The sequence below is a fragment of the Mobula birostris genome, chromosome 31 (genome assembly GCF_030028105.1).
Source record: "Mobula birostris isolate sMobBir1 chromosome 31, sMobBir1.hap1, whole genome shotgun sequence".
NCBI lineage: Eukaryota > Metazoa > Chordata > Chondrichthyes > Myliobatiformes > Myliobatidae > Mobula > Mobula birostris.
In genome coordinates, this window is record NC_092400.1 from 17,749,185 (window position 1) to 17,770,889 (window position 21,705).

The window sequence follows — 21,705 nt, forward strand, 5'->3', positions numbered from 1 at the left end:
GACGGTCATCTTGCTGCAGCTCCAGATCCTTAACACGTTCTCAGAAGAGCTGCGGCTCGGTGCACCTGGTGCAGATGTGGTTATCCAGGAGACTGAAGGTCTCCTAGAATTCCCACATCTCTTATAAAAAAAACACCACACAGCCCCTGGAGCTATTCTCACTGAACTAATTATCCACTAACAGATGAAGAACGAAGAAAGTTATCAGAAACTTACATTCCCCAAGCCTGTTGAGCCAAAGCTTCCCCACTCTAATACTGGTCCACTCCATTAATGGCCACTCCACTTGTCCTTAACTTATTGTTATTTGCCTCCTTTCGATTTCATTGGGCCTCCAGAAAAAGTTGCACAAAAAATGACTTGGTATATAATTTTAAAGATTGTCATACCATGTAAGACTGTGTCATTTTACAAGTACAGTGAGGCAAACTTGTTGGTAGTTCAAACTTCATAGCAATTGAAATGTTCTTGATTACTTGGGAGAAATTTGAAAAAAGCTTAGGAAATCACTGGCAAGAGGTTCTAGGCTTCTGCAATCAAAGTTCAAAGTAAATTTATTTTCAAAGTACGTAATGTCACCACGTACTACAACACTAAAATTTGGGGGGTGGTTTTCGGGCAAACACAGTAAATCCAAGAATATAATAGAATCAATGAAAGATGAACAAACAACCAATGTGCAATAGACAACAAACTGTGGAAATCCAAAAGAAAAAATAAATAAATAAGCAATAAATATCGAGAACATGAGATGAAGAGTCCTTGAAAGTGAGTCTATGGGACCAGTTCAGTCATGGGGCCAGTGAAGTAATCCTCTTTGGTTCAAGAGCCCGATGGTTGAGGGGTATTAACTGTTCCTGAACCTGGTGAGTAGGTCCTGAGGATCCTGTATTTCCTTCCTAATGGTGGCAGCGAGAAGAAAGCGTGGCCTGGATGGTGGGGGCCCGTGATGAAGGCCCCTGTTCAATGGCACATTCATAGTTTAGAAGTTGCTAAATGTTTCACAATGTTATAATATGAATGCAGAGTTTATCAGCCTTTGCCATTGCAAGTTCCAAGCTATTAAGGCTTGGGATAATTATTTGTAATTATCGTAATTACAATACAATAAATATAATCTTTACAATCTCTGTAATTATTATCTAAATGGGCTCTAGTGCCAATGTTCTGTCATTAGGGGTCAGTATTGTTTCATTTAAATTGGTCACCAAATTACAGGAAGGATATAAATAAGGTTGAAAGAGTGCGAAGAAGGTTTACAAGGATGTTGCCGGGACTTGAGAAACTCAGTTACAGAGAAAGGTTGAATAGGTTAGGACCTTATTCCCTGGAGCGTAGAAGAATGAGGGGAGATTTGATAGAGGTATATAAAATTATGATGGGTATAGATAGAGTGAATGCAAGCAGGCTCTCTCCACTGAGGCAAGGGGAGAAAAAAACCAGAGGACATGGGTTAAGGATGAGGGGGGAAAAGTTTAAAGGGAACATTAGGGGGGGCTTCTTCACACAGAGAGTGGTGGGAGTATGGAATGAGCTGCCAGACGAGGTGGTAAATGCGGGTTCTTCTTTAACATTTACGAATAAATTGGATAGATACATGGATAGGAGGTGTATGGAGGGATATGGTCCGTGTGCAGGTCAGTGGGACTAGGCTGAAAATGGTTCGGCACAGTTTTTCTAAATCATGTAGGAAGCAGGCCATGTAAGTTATTGATAACGGTAAAAAGTCAACACCTCTGCTTTCAGAGTGGCCAGTTTGTCTAAGCCAACCTGATTTCCAAATTTTATACCAATTGTATTTATTCAGCTTTAACTGTCCTTAAACATTAATAAAACACTTTTGTAGCATTCTCAGTTAAATGGTGACTTTTTATTGTTTTATACTAAATAGTTTCCTGTCCTATTGCTGCCGTTTTCTTACATATTTTCAAATTGTGCTATTTGAAAAACGGGTAACAAATGTTCTGAAGAGTCCTGAGCAAAAATAAATATAAAAGAAATCCTAACTGCTAAATTAAAATGGCAGAACAGAAAACAATAGATACTGAAATCTTGAAATTAAAAATAAACAAAACTATGACAAGTCATCAGTAGGTCTGCGAACATCTGTAGACAGAGAATTAGTTAACATTTTCAGTCAACGATCTTTCATCAAACTTTATTGTACGTGGGCTGTTAAATGCTGCATTTATTTTGAATCCCCACCGGCATCTTTGAACCACAGTAGTTTTGCTGTTATGGTGCTGTAGCTTCAAGTTCCTCTACCAAGTGTTTAAGTTTTAACATTTGTTACTCTGACCTTCACGAATTGTGGTTCAACAAGTGTGATTTCTCTCCAAAATTTGTATGACTTGTGACCACTTGTAACACACTGGTAGCAAACCACATCAACATTGGTTAACTGATTCTTCTGTTGGTATTTACAACAGCGACTCTGAATGAGGTACATTCATTAATAATTTGAAAAACTTAATTGAGTTATAAACATGTGCTTTTGCTTTTACAGTATTGTGAATATATGCCCCAGTATACAAAGTGCAGACAATGGCTGGAGAAGAATTGCCCAGAAGAATTTGCAAAACTCAATATAGGTAAAAAAAAAAGCAAGCATTTCTTGTAGGATTTTTAAATGTAGATATTCTGTGCTTCTGTCTGTTGATGTCAGCTGCTTCTGGGAAACTTTTTTGTAGCTTAACACCAGTTTTATGGTAAATGGTGCATATGCTATGTACTGTATCTGTTCAGAAAATATTGACGATTTTGTGATTTTTCTGTAGTGCAACACTCACCTTATTACCAGTCACTGTAGATATCGCTACAACAAAATTGTCATGAAGGACTAGCTTGTCCACTGGGCTTCCCTCTTATCAAAGAACTCGGCTTTAAGGTGTCCAATATTATATGTGTTTATTCCTTCTACCAAAGTGCATGATGATACATTTCCTCACACTGTATTTCATCTGCTACTTCTTTGCCCCTTCTCCTAATCTGTCAAAGGCCTTCTATGGACTCCCTGTTTCGTCATCATTACCTGCCCCTCCACTTATCGTCTGCAAACTTGGCCACAAAGCCGTCAATTCTGTCACCCACATCAATGACACAAAGTGTGCTAGGAAGCAGTCCTAACCCCGACCCCTGCAGATCAACATTCGTCACTGGCAGCCAATCAGAAAAGGTTGTCTTTATTCCCACAAACAGTCGCTTTTATTTCCACTCTTTGTCTCCTGCCAGTCAACCAATTTCTATCCATATTAGTATCTTTCCTGTAATACCACGGTTCTTATTTTGTTTAGCAGCCTCATTGGCAGGACCTTGTCAAAGGCCTTCTGCAAATCCAAGTAAACAACATTCACTGGCTCTCCTTTGTCTATCCTGCCTATTATTTCCTCAAATAATTCCAACAGATATGTCAGGCAAGATATCCCCTGAAGAAAACAATGCTGCCTTCGGCCTTTTTTTTTATCATATGCCTCCAAGTACCGAGAAACCTCATAATGTATAATGGGTTAATTACCAACCACTGAAGTACAGCTAACTGACCTATAATTTCCTGTCTTTTACCTCCTTCCATTCTTAAAGAGTCTAGTGACATTTCAATTTTCCAGTCCTCCGAAACCGTTCCAGGATCTAGTGATTCTTGAAAGATCACTACTGATGCCTCCAGCAACCTGTTTTCAAAACCTTGGAATGTAATCCATCTGGTCAAGGTGACTTGTCTACCTTCAGATCTTTCAGGTTTCAAAACACCATCATAGTAATAGCAACTCCACTCACTTCTGCCCTTGACAGTTGAGTTTCTGGCACACTGTTGGTGTCTTCTACAGTGAAAAAATGTGCAAGGTACATATTAGTTTCAACCACTGTTTCCTTGTTCCCACATTGTTAACTCTCCATCATCATTTTCCAGCAGTCTGAAAACCTCTTTTGTCTCTCTTTTACTCTTTTATACATATATCTGCAAAAAAAGACTTTTGGTATCCTCTTTTATATTATAAGCTAGCTTACCTTGATGTTTTATGTTTTATCTCCTTATTGTTTTTTAGTTGCCTTCTGTTTGTTTCTAAAAGCTTCCTAATCCTCTAGTTCCCCACTATACTTTGTGACATTATATGTCCTCTCTTTTGCTTTATGCTGTAGTTGTGCCCTCTGCCAGCAACAGTTGCATGATCCTCTGTTTAGAATACTTCTTTGGGATGAATTTATCATGTACCTTCCAAATTTCTCCCCAAAACTCCATCCAATGCTGATGTGCAATCATCACTGCTAGTGTTCCCTTCCAATCAACTTTGGCCAGCTCCTCTCTCATGCCCTGTAGTTCCCTTTACTCCACTGTAATACTGATTATATCAAATTTTAACTTTTCCCTCTCAAACTGCAGGGTGAATTCTGTCATATTAAGATCACTGTTTCCTAAGGGTTCCTTTACCTTAAACTCTGGTTTGAACCAGACAAAACAGCTTTGAAATTGTTTGAGCTATCTGAATCTGGTTTCACCTAGCCGAATTTGGTTCTATCCAAGTGAAACTGGTAGGCATACTAGCTGGAAGGGGATAGGTGAAGCCAGGTGAGTGAGAACGGGTGGTGGAGGGGAATGAAGTGAGAAACTGGGTGACGGCTGGAAAAGGTAAAGGGCTGAATAAAAAGAATTCTGCTAGGAGAATCGTGTAACCATGTAATCTCATAAGAGAGGTAAATGATAAGCCACTTTGCTGGGGAGAGGGAGAAGAAACAATTATTTTGTTGCTGACAAAAAAAAGACTTCAAATATTTTCCTTTCAAAGTTTGAACTCATTGCTATCAATTGAATGGAATAACAGAAATATTGTGTATTTCTCCAAAACGTCAGCTAACTGATGTTTTAATCATTCTGTTACCTGTTTCTCCAGTGTGATCATATTGATACTAAAAATAGACACAATAAAAATATAGGATGTTCGTCACAAATTAACAATCATGATAAATTTAGAAATGGATCACATCAAATCAATTCACCACGTTGTATAACACACCACATTCTGAACTTTGCTCGAAATCCATCTTGAATAAACGGGCAACTTGCATGGGAATGAACATTCTGTTTCCCAGGTGCATCTTCTGACAGCCTAGCTAGGGGTGTCCTAACTCTTATCTCATCTTCAGTTTCTCCAGTTTCAACCGCTCTTTGTGACCCTTCCTGTCTCCCCTGTCTGCCACTCGTACTTCCCTGCGGCTCAGGTCCCCCGCTCCATGATTGAACTTAGCTTCCTTCAACTTAAGCAGCTACTGCTGAACATCTTCAAACTTTGCTCGTGTTAACCAGCGAGATCTCTCTAGGAAAGGGATGTCCTTGGTCACTCTAGTAGTGTGGCAAGTACCTTTGGAGCAACCAACATCAGACTTGCCAGTAGAGAAGGCATCTTTGCGTTCCAATATCTTCTCAGTTAATCATTTCCATTCCTCGGGCATCAATGAGCCACCAAAGTTTCACGACTTTGATGTCACCTTACTCAATCCAGCTTACTGTTGCTCTTCCATTTTCCCTGGAAAACGAGACACTACCATCACAGGAAGAAGAGGGGCAATCGGCATCCCACGTCTCGGGGTAACATCTCTTCCCGAGGTGTTCCTGCTAATCACTGTCATCCTGTTTACATGCACAAAGTTTTGGGCAGTTCAGGTCTCACCAGCACTCCTGCAGGTAAGCATGACTCTTCTTCCTGATCATCGGAAGCTTCCGTCCTGCTGGGCATTCCGGCAAATTTGGGGGTTCCTGTCACTATTCCTCCAGGAAGTAACATGACAGGTTTAGACTGGATGTACCACACCGTTCCTCATTCCTGCTCGTCCTCCTGCTCAGGAGGAAATTGCACCTTCTTGAAAGCAGCTCCGAACACAGGGTGAATGGACAAGGTTTTCAAGACGTTTTCTCGATTTCTCTCCGTGCATGCTTCCATGGCCCTTCTCACAATGGAAGCATCCATTCCTGCAAGAATGGAAGCTGCACCCTTTTTAGCTAGATCTGGACAGACCGATGCTAGCCTCAGTTACTCAAACACCTGCTTCTAAAAACTCCAGTTTCAACGACAAGTAACCAGGGTACGGGTACTCATCAGTACTAAGCCGCCAAATCTCAAGCGTACTGAGTAGCATCAATGGTAAGTGCGTCAAATATCGGTTGTAAAAGAATCTGTAAAGCAAAGTAACTTGAGAGCCTGTGTCAAGTATAGCACCAGCATAAACACCTTCAATCTGTATGGCTACATCAGAGCTTAGTTCCACTAAACCTTCAGGAGTAATATTTCCCTTGATACACTGATTGGAGCGTACCCTCTCCAAGACACCAGCCAGTTCGTTTACTGTTCCTGTCCCTCACAGCCTCACTTTAAATATCTGTCTTCTCCACAGTTATAATAGAAAATTCCAGTCACCCCTCTAGCCAGGAGACCCTTTTCAGCTGCAGTTCGCTGCGTCGTAAGTCCTATAAGTGGGTCAGGTTTCCCAACGGACGCATCATGTTAGGCTGAAACATTAGCAAGCATCCATCAGATCAGCTCAGCTCAAAGGTTTTCCACCTCATTCCTCAAAAGCTCTATGTCCGTAGCATCAGGGGTCATTTTAGCAACAGAAGCTGCCACTGAAGACACTACTCGGCTTTTGGAAATGTCCCACTTCTCAATCATGTTTTCCTCCTCTCCAACTTCTTTGAGTAACTCGTTAAAAGATGGAAGAGTGCGCATCTTGGGGGTCATTCGAATATGTAGAGCAATCGTGTCTTGTGGTGGCGTGCCCTTCACAACCTGCTCCACTCTCAAGAAATTTCTCTCAGACAGTTGAATGTCCGCTTTGTGGCGCAAACAATGCAGCAGTTTTGCTAATCTAAGTCCTGCCGAAGGGTCTGGGCCCGAAACGTCGACTGTACTTTTTTCCCATAGATGCTGCCTGGCCTGCTGAGTTCCTCCACCATTTTGTGTGTGCTTGCATTGGATTTCCAGCATCTGCAGGTTTTCTGTTGTTTGTGAAAATGTAGACTGACAGCTTCTCTCCTTCCTCCTGGAATGTGTGCCAAAACGTCTTCATCAAATCGGCTGCACTTTCAGCAGTTCCAAAAGCATCTTCCAAAGCTTGCAGGTAATTAGCTGATGTGCCTAATTGGTTTTCTGCCTTTAGGAACATCACCATATCTCGCACCGGACCCTTTAAGCTCTCTATCTGTTTTTTTCATATTGTCTGAGCACTGCTATTCATGTTGTAACTGAGGTGTCTGCTCAGCCCAAGCCTCATACATTTGTTCCCCATTGGATGTGGGCTTGACTCTGGAGAACACTCCCAGCCTACGATAACTTTGGCTGTGTGCAGGTACACTTCTGCACTGATCAACCAATGCTGTAATAGTCAAAACCGGCACAGAATTTAAATCAACTGCTGAAGGACCCATCAGAGCTTTCACATCAGACAACTCTTTTCCCTCACTTTGCAGAAACGAGAACAACTTGCCTTTAAAGTCTTTGCCCTCTGCTACATGCTCCCCTTCTCTAAAAATATGGACTGCCCATAGCCCGCCTCTCCAGGTCTCCCATCCTATCAGGCAACGCGACTTCAGTCACATCACAGCTAGTCTGGACTAATTTCACATCCTTACCAGTTGACTGGTCAAAACGCCATTCAATCAGTGTAACTTTCCCCAAAACTTTTACAGAACTCAGCACTCTGAATAATGGATCATCGGGAATTCAGACATCCACCCCACTCAAAGCATTATTTGTGGATAATCTCTTTGAATCACACCAAACCTTAATCCCTGTGGCGTATAATAAAGTACCTTTGTCCCATTCCCCATCACTAGTTTAAACACAGGCTTAAACACACAAACTGCTTAATCAATTCTAAAACAGCAGTCACACAGCATTTGAGAAATCTCCAGACGAAGCTCCCACAAATGTAGCCTCCTCACCAGGCTTGTAGGCAAACTTGGCTCGTTAGCCAGCTCTGTTAACAGCCATAGGACCCGGCAGTGAGAAGGTCACCTTCATAAACAATAAACATCAAGGGTTGGTATGATTTGGGATTCAAACGAATGGGAATGTGGTGATGTTCCAATGAAAGAAACCTCAATTTGAGCGAATGCTGTGTAAATACTGGCCATACACAATAGTCAACAAGAAATAACAGATCGTACACGGCATAAAATTATAAAGTAAATATATTCACAAATTTTAGCTTTATCAAACAGTAAGAAAGAGAAAAGAAAAAAAAGGCCCATTACGGTTAAACTAGTCCAAATGTGCACACAAAGTTGGAGCTCATCCTGGAGTTGTTGTTTACTTGCGCTGGACCCCTGGTCACACCACATTCCGAACCTCGCTCAAAATCCATCTCGAACAAATGTGCTTTCCCTCCAGAGTTTTGGACCTTCCTCCTTGAAGCTATTCATCTGCACAAAGAACTTTGTACAACAAGGACGCTCCTTCCAACGGCATTCTGAGGCAACTTCCCTCCTGTCCTCTCTGTAGGTGTCACAAAAAAAAACGACCCCGAACCAGACTAATGTCTGTCACAAATCTCTCTTCTCCCCCGCTCTCTAGAACTTTCTCCTGATTCTACCATCCTGATTGGCTGACGCATTCATTCCTAAGTTGAGCAGCGAGGCTTCTTCGGTCTAGCCAAAACCAAAATTTTCCACCAGCAGGACACGGTGTAAACTGCTAAAATGAAATATCTACAGCATAACAATAGAAATCTTGACCAGGGCATTACAAAAGTTTGCAGGTGGTATGAAGTTGGCCATGTGATTGATGGGATCAGTTCGGGTGCCAATACAGATGGCCAAGCCAGGTGGGTGTAGAAATGGCAAACAAAATTTAATCCAGAGAGGTTACACATATAGAGAATCAAAACAGCTTGCTTTACGTTTTAAATGGAACATTGTTGAGTAATGCGGAGAAGCAAATGGTTCTGTCAATCAACCTTCCAACATTAATTTGGTTAAAATGATGAATAATTTTCTTTGTTAGCTGAAGTGTAGAACGTACGAGATGAGTGGGACCCAAGACTCCTGCCCAACAGTAGTAGTGAGAAGAGAAGGAGACACGTCAAACACAGCCAGGCGACACTGAACTCTTGTTCATTTTTCACTCTCATCCTCAACAATTTTTATCTTGCTCGATGTTTTAATTGGCACGGAGTAATGGAGCTGACCATGGGTTCTTCGTCTGCCATCGGATCTCAATGCAGCTCACACCCCCAGCTTGGCCGCTCTGGCTGGGCCTGCACTCTCAAGATTCTCGCTTCCCGAATCCCCCAGGAGATTGCAAAAGTGCCAGACCGTTTAATCAGTACAAAAGTATGTCCGTAAAAGGAAAATTACATGCTGCTGACTGCAGCGATTGCAGTTCAGAAGAAGTGTATCTACTAGAGTGTTTAGTAGTTTTGTGAGCTGTCTGCAACAAATCGCCATTAGTCACAGGTAACACACACAAAAGTTGCTGGTGAACGCAGCAGGCCAGGCAGCATCTCTAGGAAGAGGTGCAGTTGACGTTTTGGGCCGAGACCCTTCGTCAGGATGCTGCCTGGCCTGCTGCGTTCACTAGCAACTTTTATGTGTGTCGCTTGAAATTCCAGCATCTGCAGATTTCCTCGTGTTTGCTTTAGTCAGGGGAGCCACCTGGTGCAGAAAGGGATCTGGAAAGAATGAATAAGAAGGACTTTCCTTATAAGGAATCAGATAACACAGGCTAAAAGTAAGAGTTTCAGGATAGAGGACAAAATGTTTTCATCAGCAGAACATGGTAAGAATCTGGAAGTTGCTGTTTGAAAGGGTGGTAGAACTAGAATCCTCCAACACATTTTAAAGAGTAGTTGGGTATGACTGGAAGAACTATGAACTATATACTGCCTGAACCTAATGACCCTATGAATAATACAGAATTTGTAAGAGTGTGTTTGTGAACTTCTAGTTCAATATTAACTCTTTCAATCATTCTTCTTCCACTTTACACTGATGAAAAGACTATTGAGTAATTCAACAGTTTTATTTTTAAAATGTCTTGATCAACCAGCCTATGTCGACCTAGTATACAGTTTAAAATCTGAACCTTTTATTGTTTAAAAATTATGAGATGTGATTTTTTTTTTTCCATTGAGAATTAACTTTGATGTTTTACTTTTTAAAAACAGATCAGTCCCCACAGCAGGATTCAGGAGGAGGAGAGCCACCATCTGGCGAGGAGGAAGAAAAGAAAAAACAAAGACGAGGTTGCTTCACCTATATATGAATTTTTACAAATACAGTGAATTCTAGTTAACTGGGACACATTAGGACCAGTACATTTTAGCCCAATTAAGTGGGCCAAATTAGCTAATGTTTCATGGAAATAGTTAGAAATGTATGAAAAAGAGAAATTAACATTTAACTGAGTAACCAATTATGTATTTAAATGAAATACTGAACAAATTAGAACACTAACAATGTTACTACAGTACTATAAAGGTGTAATCCCTGACAGAGCAAATCATACAATGTACGCTGCCGTATTCTTTTCATGAACTATAAATGAAAAAACTCCATTCCGGCACTTAGTACAGATATTGGACTACCTTTATACAATGCTTTTGACGATTGCATCCTCCAAATTCTTCATCGTTCCCAACTTGTTTAAGTAGTGAAATCGTTCCATTTTCACCCTTGTGTGTTCTGGCATCCCCAAGCCTGAATGCTTGAAATCACAGTGGGCTAAACTGTTCCAAATTGCCTTGCTGCTTATTTTGACTGCTGCTGGTTAGAAACTTCAACAATAGTCTTCTGTCCCAATTAAGCTTCATAGTGTCAAAGGGAATCCTGGCTATTTTCTTAATTAATTTTTGTTCTTTAAGAGTTGTCCCAAGTAAGCGGCTACCCCGATTAACTGGAATCTACGGCATTAAAATTGACATAACCTGATTTGAGAGAATCAGCTAATATACACCACTAAATTAGCCATCAAAGCCAATTGTTTTTCCAAGGATTTATTTTTAAGAATCTGTTGAGATTGCTAAGTAAGTAATGAGAATATAGATCATTTTATTGTCACTGAGGTACACAGTTGTAGTGTACATCCTGAATTTAAATGCAACTTCTGTTGTTAGAATGTAATTGTTCATGCAAGAAAACTGTCTTATAAATCAGGGGTGCCCAACCATTTTTGCACCGCGGACCGTTTAAGATTGATAATAGTTTTGTGGACCGGGGCGGGGGCGGGTGGTGGTTGGGGGATGTTCAAGTAGAGTTAAACTCACCTCAACATGTCTTTTACATTTAGGGTTGCCAACTTTCTCACTCCCAAATAAGGGACAAAAGTAGCAGTCAAATACGGGACATTTGTGTTTACCCTGAGAAAGACTACCATGACCATGAAGCCTTGCGCGGGCACCTGTGTGTGCATGCGTGTGCGTGCCAATTTTTTTTCTACAAATCGGTTTTGGCTTAATCTTCCCAACTCTGTTAAGTGAAACTACACTGTACATACATTATTTCTACTTTATATAGGCTGTGTATTTATCATGTCATTCCTGCTTTTACTAAATGTTAGTGTTATTTTAGGTTTTATGTGTTACTTGGTATGATTTGGTAGGTTATTTTTTGGGTCTGGGAACGCTCAAAAAAATTTTCCCATATAAATTAAGGATAATTGCTTTTTCGCTTTACACCATTTCTGCTTACGAACGGTTTCATAGGAACACTCTACCTTAGTGGGGGAAATGCGGGACAAGGGCAGTCCCGTATGGGACAAACCAATTTAGCCCATTGTACGGGATGTCCCGGCAAATATGGGACAGTTGGCAACCCTATGTTCAAGTTCAACAGTGCGTGACAGGGAATGAGGAAAGGTGCAGCTGACTCCTATCTTTTCCTCACGGCCCGGTAGCACATGCTTTGCAGCCTGGTGGTTGGGGACCACTGTTATAAATTCCCCCCTATATGCTGACTAACTGCAAAACACATTCTATCCATTTAAATTAAGCTCCTCTTGAACTCCTTTTTATCCATCCGTACTCTAAATTTCTAGGAAGAAATGAGTCATTTGTGTAACTTTGAATAGCTTCAGTTTAAACAGACGTATTAGCACCAAACTGCCTACACATCTATCATATAATTGTGTTAAAGTCAGCTATGTGCTAATGGCTTATTTTTGTTTTGCTGGTAATTTGGCTTTATTAATACCATTGCTTAACCCTTGATAACCTGCATCTTCTCTGCAAAACACCAGTTGCAAGAGAAGAATGATTGGAATGTTTTAGGCTTGCATGCATTTTCCATTTGTCACTTTTCAAAGCAAATTTTTTCTTGTATAATCTGATGCTGTTACAAGTGAGCTTGGTTGTCAGAATGCAGCTGTCTTTCAGAATATTACAAATCGGAGTTCTGTCTTTCTGCATCTCAGTTTATTATTTTCTCCTGAAGATGAAGTTGTTGACCATTTGCTGAATAGAACCATAGAACACTACAGCACAGGAAACAGGCCATTCGGCCCTTCTAGTCTGTGCCAAAACATTATTCCTCTAGTCCCATTGACCTGCATCAAGTCCATAACCCTCCAGACCTCTCCCATCCATGTACCTATCCAATTTACTCTTAAAACTTACGAGTGAGCCCACATTTACCACATCAAATGGCAGCTCGTTCCACATTCCCACCACTCTCTGAGTGAAGAAGTTCCCCCTAAACCTTTCCCCTTTCACCCTAAAGCTGTGTCCTCTGGTATTTATCTCTCCTAATCTAAGTGGAAAGAGCCTATTCATATTTACTCTGTCTGTACCCCGCATAATTTTGTAAACCTCTATCAAATCTCCCCTCATTCTTCTACGCTCCAAGGAATAAAGTCCTAACCTGTTCAATCCTTCCCTGTAACTCAACTCCTGAAGACCCAGCAACATCCTAGTAAGTCTTCTCTGCGCTCTTTCAATCTTACGGATATCCTATAGTTAGGTGACCAGAAACGTACACGGTACTCCAAATTTGGCCTCACCAATGTCTTGTACAACCTCCCCATAACATCCCAACTCCTATACTCAATACTTCGATTTATGAATGCCAGGATGCCAAAAGCCTTCTTTACAACCCTGTCTACCTGTGACGCCACTTTCAGGGAATTATGTATCTGAACTCCCAGATCCCTTTGTTCCTCCACACTCCTCAGTGCCCTACCATCTGCTGTGTATGTCCTACCTTGATTTGTCCTTCCAAAATGCAACACCTCACACTTGTCTGCATTAAATTCCATCTGCCATTTTCTGGCCCATTTTTCCAGTTGGTCCAGATCCCTCTGCAAGCTTTGAAAGCCTTCCTCGCTGTCCACAATGCTTCCAATCTTAGTGTCATCAGCAAACTTGCTGATCCAATTTACCACATTATTATCTAGATTATTGATATAGACAACAAACAACAATGGTCCCTGCACAGATCCTTGAGGCACGCCACTAGTCACAGGCCTCCAGTCTGAGAAGCAATCATCCACTACCACTCTCTCCCACACAGCCAATTTCAAATCCAGTTTACAACCTCTCCATGGATACCTATTGTCTGAACCTTCTGAACTAACCTCCCATGTGGGACCTTGTCAAAGGCCTGACTAAAGTCCATGTAGACAACATCCACAGCCTCTCCTACTTTCTTGGTAATCTTCTCGAAAAACTCTACAAGATTCGTTAAACACAATCTACCACACACAAAGCCATGCTGACTATCCTTATTCAGCCCTTGGCTGTCCAAGTACTTGTATATCCAATTTCTCAGAACACCTTCCAATAATTTGCCTACTACTGAATAGATAATCTCCAATGCATGGACCAAATCGCAGTTATTGTATGTGAACCTAAGAGTGAACGTTGGCAGTTCAAGTGTAAAGAAGGGTTTGATCGAGCCTATTACTTTCCTCACTTATCATTGGCATTTAAGTAGTTCCATAGGTTCACGGGATCATAACCAGAAGTTTAAGGTTAATGGCACAAAGGAGAATTGGATCACCACATTTAATTTTCTTAAGTTGTGATTAGGAAAAATTACTACAGATACTGAAGTCTTCAAGAGCTTTCTTGGTCTTGCAAAGCCCATCTGCTTTAATAAGACTTGAAAGCAATCTCTACATCATTTGTTCTGCCTCAAGAAATTATTTTATATTTGAGCAAGACCAGCAGATCTGTAGAAATCCTTGTAACCATTTTGTGATTTTGTTTTTAGGAATACACGAAGTCTTTCTATAAGATAGTAATAACTCTTGATATGTTGATGTCTTCAAAGGGAATCTTGCGCAGCCTTTCCATCCATTTTCTTTGTAAAACGTAGTTTTAAAGATTTACTGTGATAAACCTTGCTGATATATCATTTTCTTCCTCCATATATAAAGCTTACTTTAAAATATTTAGCACAGACATCATGATTTGCACTTAAGTGATAAATAACTTAATGTATCAATCAAAGATGCTGCGCAAAGCTAGTTTTGATCCAACCCTAAGTGAGTTTGGATTTCCTAATTATAATTTATAAGGTGTGATCTATCCATAAATAAAACAAACTTAGCACACGGGAAATGGAACACATGTCCTAAGTTAATGTTTACTATTCATGTTTAAGGTGGCAGAGGTATAATTAAACAAAAAAAGAAGACAGCACCTCAAAAGGTTACAATAGCAAAAATTCCGAGAGCAAAAAAGAAATACGTAACAAGAGTCTGTGGCCTTGCAACTTTCGGCAAGTATTTAATTTTATTTATGTTACTGTCATTTTAATATTTCCCTGTGTATAAAGTGAATAAAAATTGATGTTTTCTGTACATGGCCTCTAATCTATTTTCAATGTTTGCCTCATAATTTTAAAATTTCATGGCAGTTGAGCAAAAAATATCATATAATAAATTACAGACAGAGAAAAAGCTCATGGATTAACTTTCATTCTTGCTATTATCCCATTCCAATCTATGTTCAATAACATTGCCTCTTCAAAATAAAAGTATTTCATGGCAGTTGAGCAAAAAATCGTATAATAGTTTAACAGACAGAAAAAAACTCTTGAATTAACTTTCATTCTTGTTATTATCCCAGACAGCATTATCCTAAACTTGGAATCTTGTTAATTCAGCCCAAAATCTTAATTGAAATAATTGTTAATGGTTACTTGCATATAAACAGAGATTGAACTTAAAGAAGCCCAACGATTCTTTGCTCAGAAGTTCTCCTGTGGAGCATCAGTTACAGGAGAAGATGAAATCACAATTCAGGGTGATGTTACAGATGATATCCTGGATGTTATTCAAGAGAAATGGCCAGAGGTAAGACTTAATGTTGCTTAGATTCAGGAAAACTCTTCCCTTGTTTCTGGGCTTGTGATTGTCAAAATGTCTGAGAATGAAGCTCTGAGTGTTGTCCTCAGAAGGAAGCTGTTTGGTGTTTGTGGGTGTTCAAAGCCTGAGATTTTTGTGCATTACAGTACAGAAGAATTTCTCGGCATGAGTCTTTCAGCATGTAACTAGGAAAACTCTTCTGGATGTCTCTAAGTAGGTATTTGGAACATGTGATAATTTAAAATTCTAGCTAATTAGATTTGGTCATTATATGTTGGAGTAAAACCGTATCTTAGAGTTCAGGGTTTAACAGTGGTGGTGGAAGCACAGAAATTATTTGGATAATGTTGAGTACATTAATTATTTGCAGATGCATTTTTTCGTATAAATTTGTTTATTTTGTTTCTTTTAAATGCAAAGCTTGAAAATGCTTTCTGGTTGTTTTGAGAATTTGTTCTTACTAGAGTAAGTAACTGGAAAAGGTCTTGGTTGGAGTTTCCTTGATTTAACCAGCTTTTTGGACGTGGAAGACTTTCCACACCAGACAGGCATCAGGTGAGGTAGAGTGGGCTGCAGTGGAGACAGTACGCTGTTAAAGGCAAGACCCTTAATAGTGTTGCTCAGTAGAGAGATCTCGGCGTCCAAGTTCATAGCTTCTTGAAAGTGGCTGCTCAGTTTGATAGGGTGGTTAAGAAGACTTATGGAATGCTTGCTTTTATTAGTCGAGGCATTGAGTTCAAAAGTCAAGGCTATCTTACAACTTTTTAGAACACTGGTTCAGCCATATCCGGAGTACTGTGCACAGTTCTGGTGATAGAGGCAAATACATCAGAGGCTTTTAAGAGATGTTTAGATAGGCACATCGATATAAGGAAGATGGAGGGATATGGACATAGTGTAGGTAGGAGGAATTAGTTTTTGTTTTTTTAATTTATGTTTCAGCTGGTTTGGCACAACATTGTGGTCAAAGGACCCGTTCTTCTACTGTACAGGGCCTGTTCTCTGACGGCAGTGAATAACTCTCAGGCATTTTGCACTGGAGCAGCTGTCAATTGCTTTTGAATTGGTTTTAAATGTTTTTGGTGGTTGAATAATCAAATTTTTAAATGTCAAAATACAATTACATATAATTGAAATGTTTTCCTGCACTTTTGGCACAAAGACAGCAATAGCCCTCTCTAGTTCACAACTAATGAGCTCGTTGGTAAGTACGGTAGTGGGGCAGGCAGCCAGCTGAACGTGTCGGAAATGAGCTAATCAGCAGTTGGCCTATTGCTGGCAATTCCTGTCAAACCGCATGATTCAGCACACAGCTTAACCTCCACTTTATTAAGCATTCATTGAAAAACAGTTTATCCAGCAAGTTTCAGCAGTTTTATGTTTTCTCCTCGAAAGAAACATTTTTTAAGCATTTGTAGATGTTAGTCGCAATAGAACTTTGTCCTTGATTTTGCAGTTGTAATGGATTGAAGTGAATTGACTTTATTTCTTACATCCTTCACATACATGAGGAGTAAAAATCTTTACTCAGTCTAAATGTGCAATTTAGAGTAATTTTTAATAAATAGTATGTACAACAGGATAGTCAATATAACATAGAAATACAGTTGTGTCAGCATGATTTAAGCAGTCTAATGGCCTGGTGGGAGAAGCTGTCCTGGAGCCTGTTGGTCCTGGCTTTTATGTTGCAGTACCGTCTCCCGGATGGTAGCAGCTGGAACAGTTTGAGGTTGGGATGACTTGGGACCCAAGTGATCCTTTGGGCTCTTTTTACACACCTGTCTTTGTAAAAGTCCTGAATAGTGGAAAGTTCACATCTACAGGTATGCTGGGCTGTCTGCACCACTCTCTGCAGGGTCCTGCAATTGAGGGAAGTACAGTTCCCACACCAGGCAGTGATGTAGCCAGTCAGGATGCTCTCAGTCGTGCCCCTGTAGAAAGTTGTTTGGATTCATGGGCTCATACCAAACTTCTTCAACCATACAAGGTGAAAGAGGCGCTGTTGTGCCTTTTTCACCACACAGCCAGTATGTACTGACCACGTGAGATCCTCGGTGATGTTTATGCCAAGGACCTACTTTCAACCTCAGAACAATTGCTGTCAGGTAGCCTGTCTCCATTCCCCCTGTAGTCCACAACCAGCTCCTTAGTTTTGCGACATTGGGGGAGAGTTTATTTTCTTGGCACCACTGTGCCAGGGTGATGACTTCTCTGTAGGCTGCCTCATTATTATTTGAGATTAGGCTAATCAGTGGAGTGTCATCAGCATATTTAATTCGCAGATTGGAGCTGTGGGTGGTGACACAGTCATGGGTATACAGAGAGTAAAGGAGAAGGCTTAATACAGAGCCTTGAGGGGCAGAGGTGAGGGAGCCCACTCTTACCACCTGCCGGCGATCTGACAGGAAGTCCAGGATCCAGCTACACAAGGCAGGGTGAAGGCCGAGGTCTCTGAGCTTCTTGTCAAGCCTGTAGGGAATTATGGTGTTGAAGCTGATCTGTAGTCCAAGAACAACATTCTCACATAAGCATCCATCTTGTCCAGATGCGTAAGTACGATGTGTAGGGTTGTGGCCATTGCATCATCTGTTGATCAGTTGTGTCATTAGGCGAATTGTAGGGGGTCCAGTTTGAGTGGTAGCAAGCTGCAGATGTAGTCCTTGACCAGCCTCTCAAAGCATTTGCTTATTATTCAGATGAGTGCGACAGGACACCAGTCATTCAGACTTGTTACCTTGGTCTTTTAGGTACCGGAACAATGGTAGATGTTCTGAAGCAGGAAGGCACTCTATACTGGGAGAGGAAAAGATTAAAAATGTTTGTAAACACACCTGGAGTGGCACCGTAGCAGTGAAGCTACTGGATTTTGCTATTATGGAATCTTTAAACTGACAGCAGCTTCAAGATTTCTGCATTCGTGTGATCTAACTGGGAATCCTAAATTTTCTATCAGTGTTGTGGTCTCCATCCACCCAAGTAAAATTAATTGATCTGACTAGAACTTCTGCTATAAAATGAATGTGATTTGCTACAAATTATAGTATAAACTTTGTCCTTAAGGTCTGATAGAGATTTTAAAACCATCTGGCTACTTGGTCAGATTGATATCACAGTAGCCGAAATCCTGGAACAGATACCTGACAGCAACAGTTGGAAAAGGGGTAAACCATTTGACAAAGGTTTTCCAGGTCAACAGTGTGCTGTTGCATTTTGTAATTAGCAGTGGAGGAACATATTTCAAATAATGTCGTGGTTGCTGCAACTCTTGAGTATTTATACATTTATATTGAGTATTTCAAGCACTTTTGTTAGAAATGCTTAGTAGATAGGTGTTAACCATGGAAAGAGGAAGTCAAAGCTAGCATTGCAAATTAAAAATATTGTAAGCAGAAATGGTCAGAAAGCTGAGCAGCTGAAGATATTGAATAAAATAGAAAAATGCGAGTGTTTGGATGGCAAGCAGGAGCAATTGTATCAAAAAGTTAAAAAAGAATGTAAGAACACAAAAGAGCAAGAACAGACAACTAGACCCTTGAATCTGCTCCACTATTCAATTGAATCATGATTGATCTGATTACAGCCTCAATTCAGCATTCCATGGCGATACTTAATACCTTGTATATCAAGTATCCATTTACCTTTGCCTTAAAAATGTGTACTATTTCCACCACACTTTGAGGTAGAGAATTCCATAAATTGACTTTTTTTTTAAATCACTCGTCTAATTTGTAGCCCCTTATTTTAAACAATGAGCCCTTGTTTTAGTTTATCTTCCATCCACTTTAAAATCTCTTAACAAAGTGGATGTGGGATAATCTTCCAGCTTACCAATATCCTTCTGTAAGTAAGGAGAGCATTGCTCCATGCAGACATTATTGTGGTCTTACTGATGCTCTATATAACTGAAGCATAAACTAGGTTATATTCCATTTCCACCAGCAAAAAAAAAAATAAGCATTTTGTTAATTTTCTATTTATCTGCATAATTGCCTTTTGAAAGTCATGCAATATGATACCCAGATGTTTTTACATCTCAGAACTCTGCAGTCTCTTACCATTTAGGTAGAATCACTGACTTATTTTTCCTAACAAAGTGGATAATTTCAAGTTTTCCCACATTGATAATTTAGCGTATTTGCTCACATATTCAATCTATGTCCTTTTGTTGCCATCGCATTTCCTCTTCTCAGTCAGATATCAGCATGAGTCAAAATTCATTTCTGTGAAGTTGGACTATAAGATAACTGTTCTCACATCAGCACAGAAGCATTATAGCAACAGTGGGTGTAAGGTTTGGAAATCTGCTGTCTTAGTTCCTTTTTTTTTTATCCTTCCTGCTAAAATAGCTACAAAGCTTTATCACTTGACTGTAGGCGGTGATAGATAAAACTTCAGCGAGCAGAATATTTCCTTCTCTTTTTTAATTTTTCCATGCTGCAAAATTCAACACAGTCCAGTAAGTGACTTGTTCAATCCGCTATTTTAAACCTCGTCAATTGTCTTGTTTCTGAATGTTGATTATTCTTACAGGTGGATGATGACTCCATTGAAGATCTTGGAGAAGTGAAGAAGTGATCTGCACTTTTATTGCTCACTTCACCTGGCAGAATAAACTTTGGCCAACAGTGAAAAGGCTTTTTATTACAGATATCCTCTCTAGTCAAACACCCTCAATGGATTTGAGGCTATTTTCTTGTACTTTGGTTGCCAAAGCTCCTGTGAAAATTCTGGATTATGTTTTTAAAAAAACATTGTGTGCACTAAGATCCTTAGTTTAATAAAATATCTGTTTTGATCTCTTGTGGATCATTGTATTTCAACATTGTTAGTTTAACACATTGTGGTTCTGTGTCACATATCAGACAGCACAAGGATGTGAATTTTGTTCATACATGCAAATACAATAAATGAGAATACATTAACCCTTCCAGTAGAATTCTTGTACTGTGGGAGTTAGGTAATTGGTTTATAACTGACAGCTGTGCATGAAAGAGTGGTCAGTGAATTGGAGTTATGGCAAGGGTGATCGTTCATTAGCAAATATTGTACCTTTTGAAGAGTGAAGTTTAAGCAAAGGCCAAGATTGTCACTTTCATTAAATGGCTGCCTGAAGGACTTCCAGCAAAATGGAACGCAGTGGCAGAGAACACCACACAAGGAGTATCAGTAAATGACGGTCTCACAAAATATTCTGCTGAGTGTAATAAATGTATTGTAGAGGACTAGCACATTGATAAGCATTGTCCTTGCCCACAACTACCTGCACATCCTTCCCTGAGCAGCACTTATATAGTTTTTATCTGCTGCATTCATCAGTGATAGACAGAGTAATTACTCACCTAAATAATAACTATCAGCAGTAGCCAACAGAAACTGCAACAATAGAATTAGCTCTCCCATTTGGTGAATGCTTCTTCAGTACTAAGTTGTCAGCTGAAGAGATGGTGGCTCTGGACAGAAACTGATGAGTGAATCTTCCAGAGTAAGACCTACTGTTCCACCATGTTTAAGGAGGTAAAAGGTTTGTGGGAGCAAATCAAGAAAAGAAAGGAGGGGGGAGCATCACCTTAAAATCAGAGCTACATTGAACAGGGTTGATGTCAGGAAGCTTTCCTTCCTATGTCTTATGACTTACTAAGGGTGTCAAATGTTACGGGGGGAAGGCAGGAAAATTGCAAGGGATAATAAATCGGCCATGATGGAGTGGTAGAGCAGACCTATAGGCCGAGTGGCCTAATTCTGCCTCTGTGCTTTATGGTCTTCGTCAATGCTGAACTTGTACCGGTGAGGGGGCCATAAATAAGGAATGAGGAAGCCTGCCATCCAGCAAATGTAGTTGAGGATGAATCTTCCTGTGACAGATACATCAGGAATTGTCAGGACCCTTTTGTGGTATCCAGACAACACTATCCACAATAACACCATTCTAAATGTCATCTGCAAACTTTCTAACCCACCCCTCCACTTCCTCCTCCAAGTCATAAATAAAAATTACAAGGCAAATATAAATGAGGCATGATGATGAAAAAGGTCTGAGGTGTGCATGGTTAGCTGTGGGAGGTTGGCAGCCAGGTAGAGCTATCACCTCACGGCTCTAGAGACCACAGGTTCAATCCCAACTTCCACCAGATAGAGTGGATGTTTCCAATAGTAGATGTAGCGGCAAAACCAAAGCAATTGCTGCTGCCTGCAACCCTACGGATTTGGTGTACTTGCATGGTGCGCCACCAGCTCCAATGTTTGCTCCGAAAGTCAAATCCTCTATTAGCAATTAACAAACATACTATCTTGAAGCGCTGAAAGTTAAGCATACCCAAGTAAGCTACGTGCAATTGAATGATATTGAGCGGTCAGCAAAAGATGCACCATCTAGGGGTCCAAAGCTACAAATTACAACAAGCAAAGCACAAATATG

General features: G+C 40.3%; 1 protein-coding gene across 2 annotated transcripts in view; it reads left to right on the top strand.

Moving 5' to 3' along the window:
* denr (density-regulated protein) overlaps positions 1 to 20,212 on the top strand; it is a 33,272-nt gene extending 13,060 nt beyond the window's left edge. For both annotated transcript variants that reach the window (XM_072247674.1, XM_072247675.1), the window contains exons 4-8: positions 2,507 to 2,591; positions 10,153 to 10,230; positions 14,585 to 14,701; positions 15,139 to 15,278; positions 19,821 to 20,212. In XM_072247674.1, coding sequence (XP_072103775.1) covers positions 2,507 to 2,591; positions 10,153 to 10,230; positions 14,585 to 14,701; positions 15,139 to 15,278; positions 19,821 to 19,865 — 465 coding nt within the window. In that variant the 3' untranslated portion in view covers positions 19,866 to 20,212. The remainder of the gene's footprint in view (positions 1 to 2,506; positions 2,592 to 10,152; positions 10,231 to 14,584; positions 14,702 to 15,138; positions 15,279 to 19,820) is intronic.
* Positions 20,213 to 21,705: the final 1,493 nt, after the last annotated feature.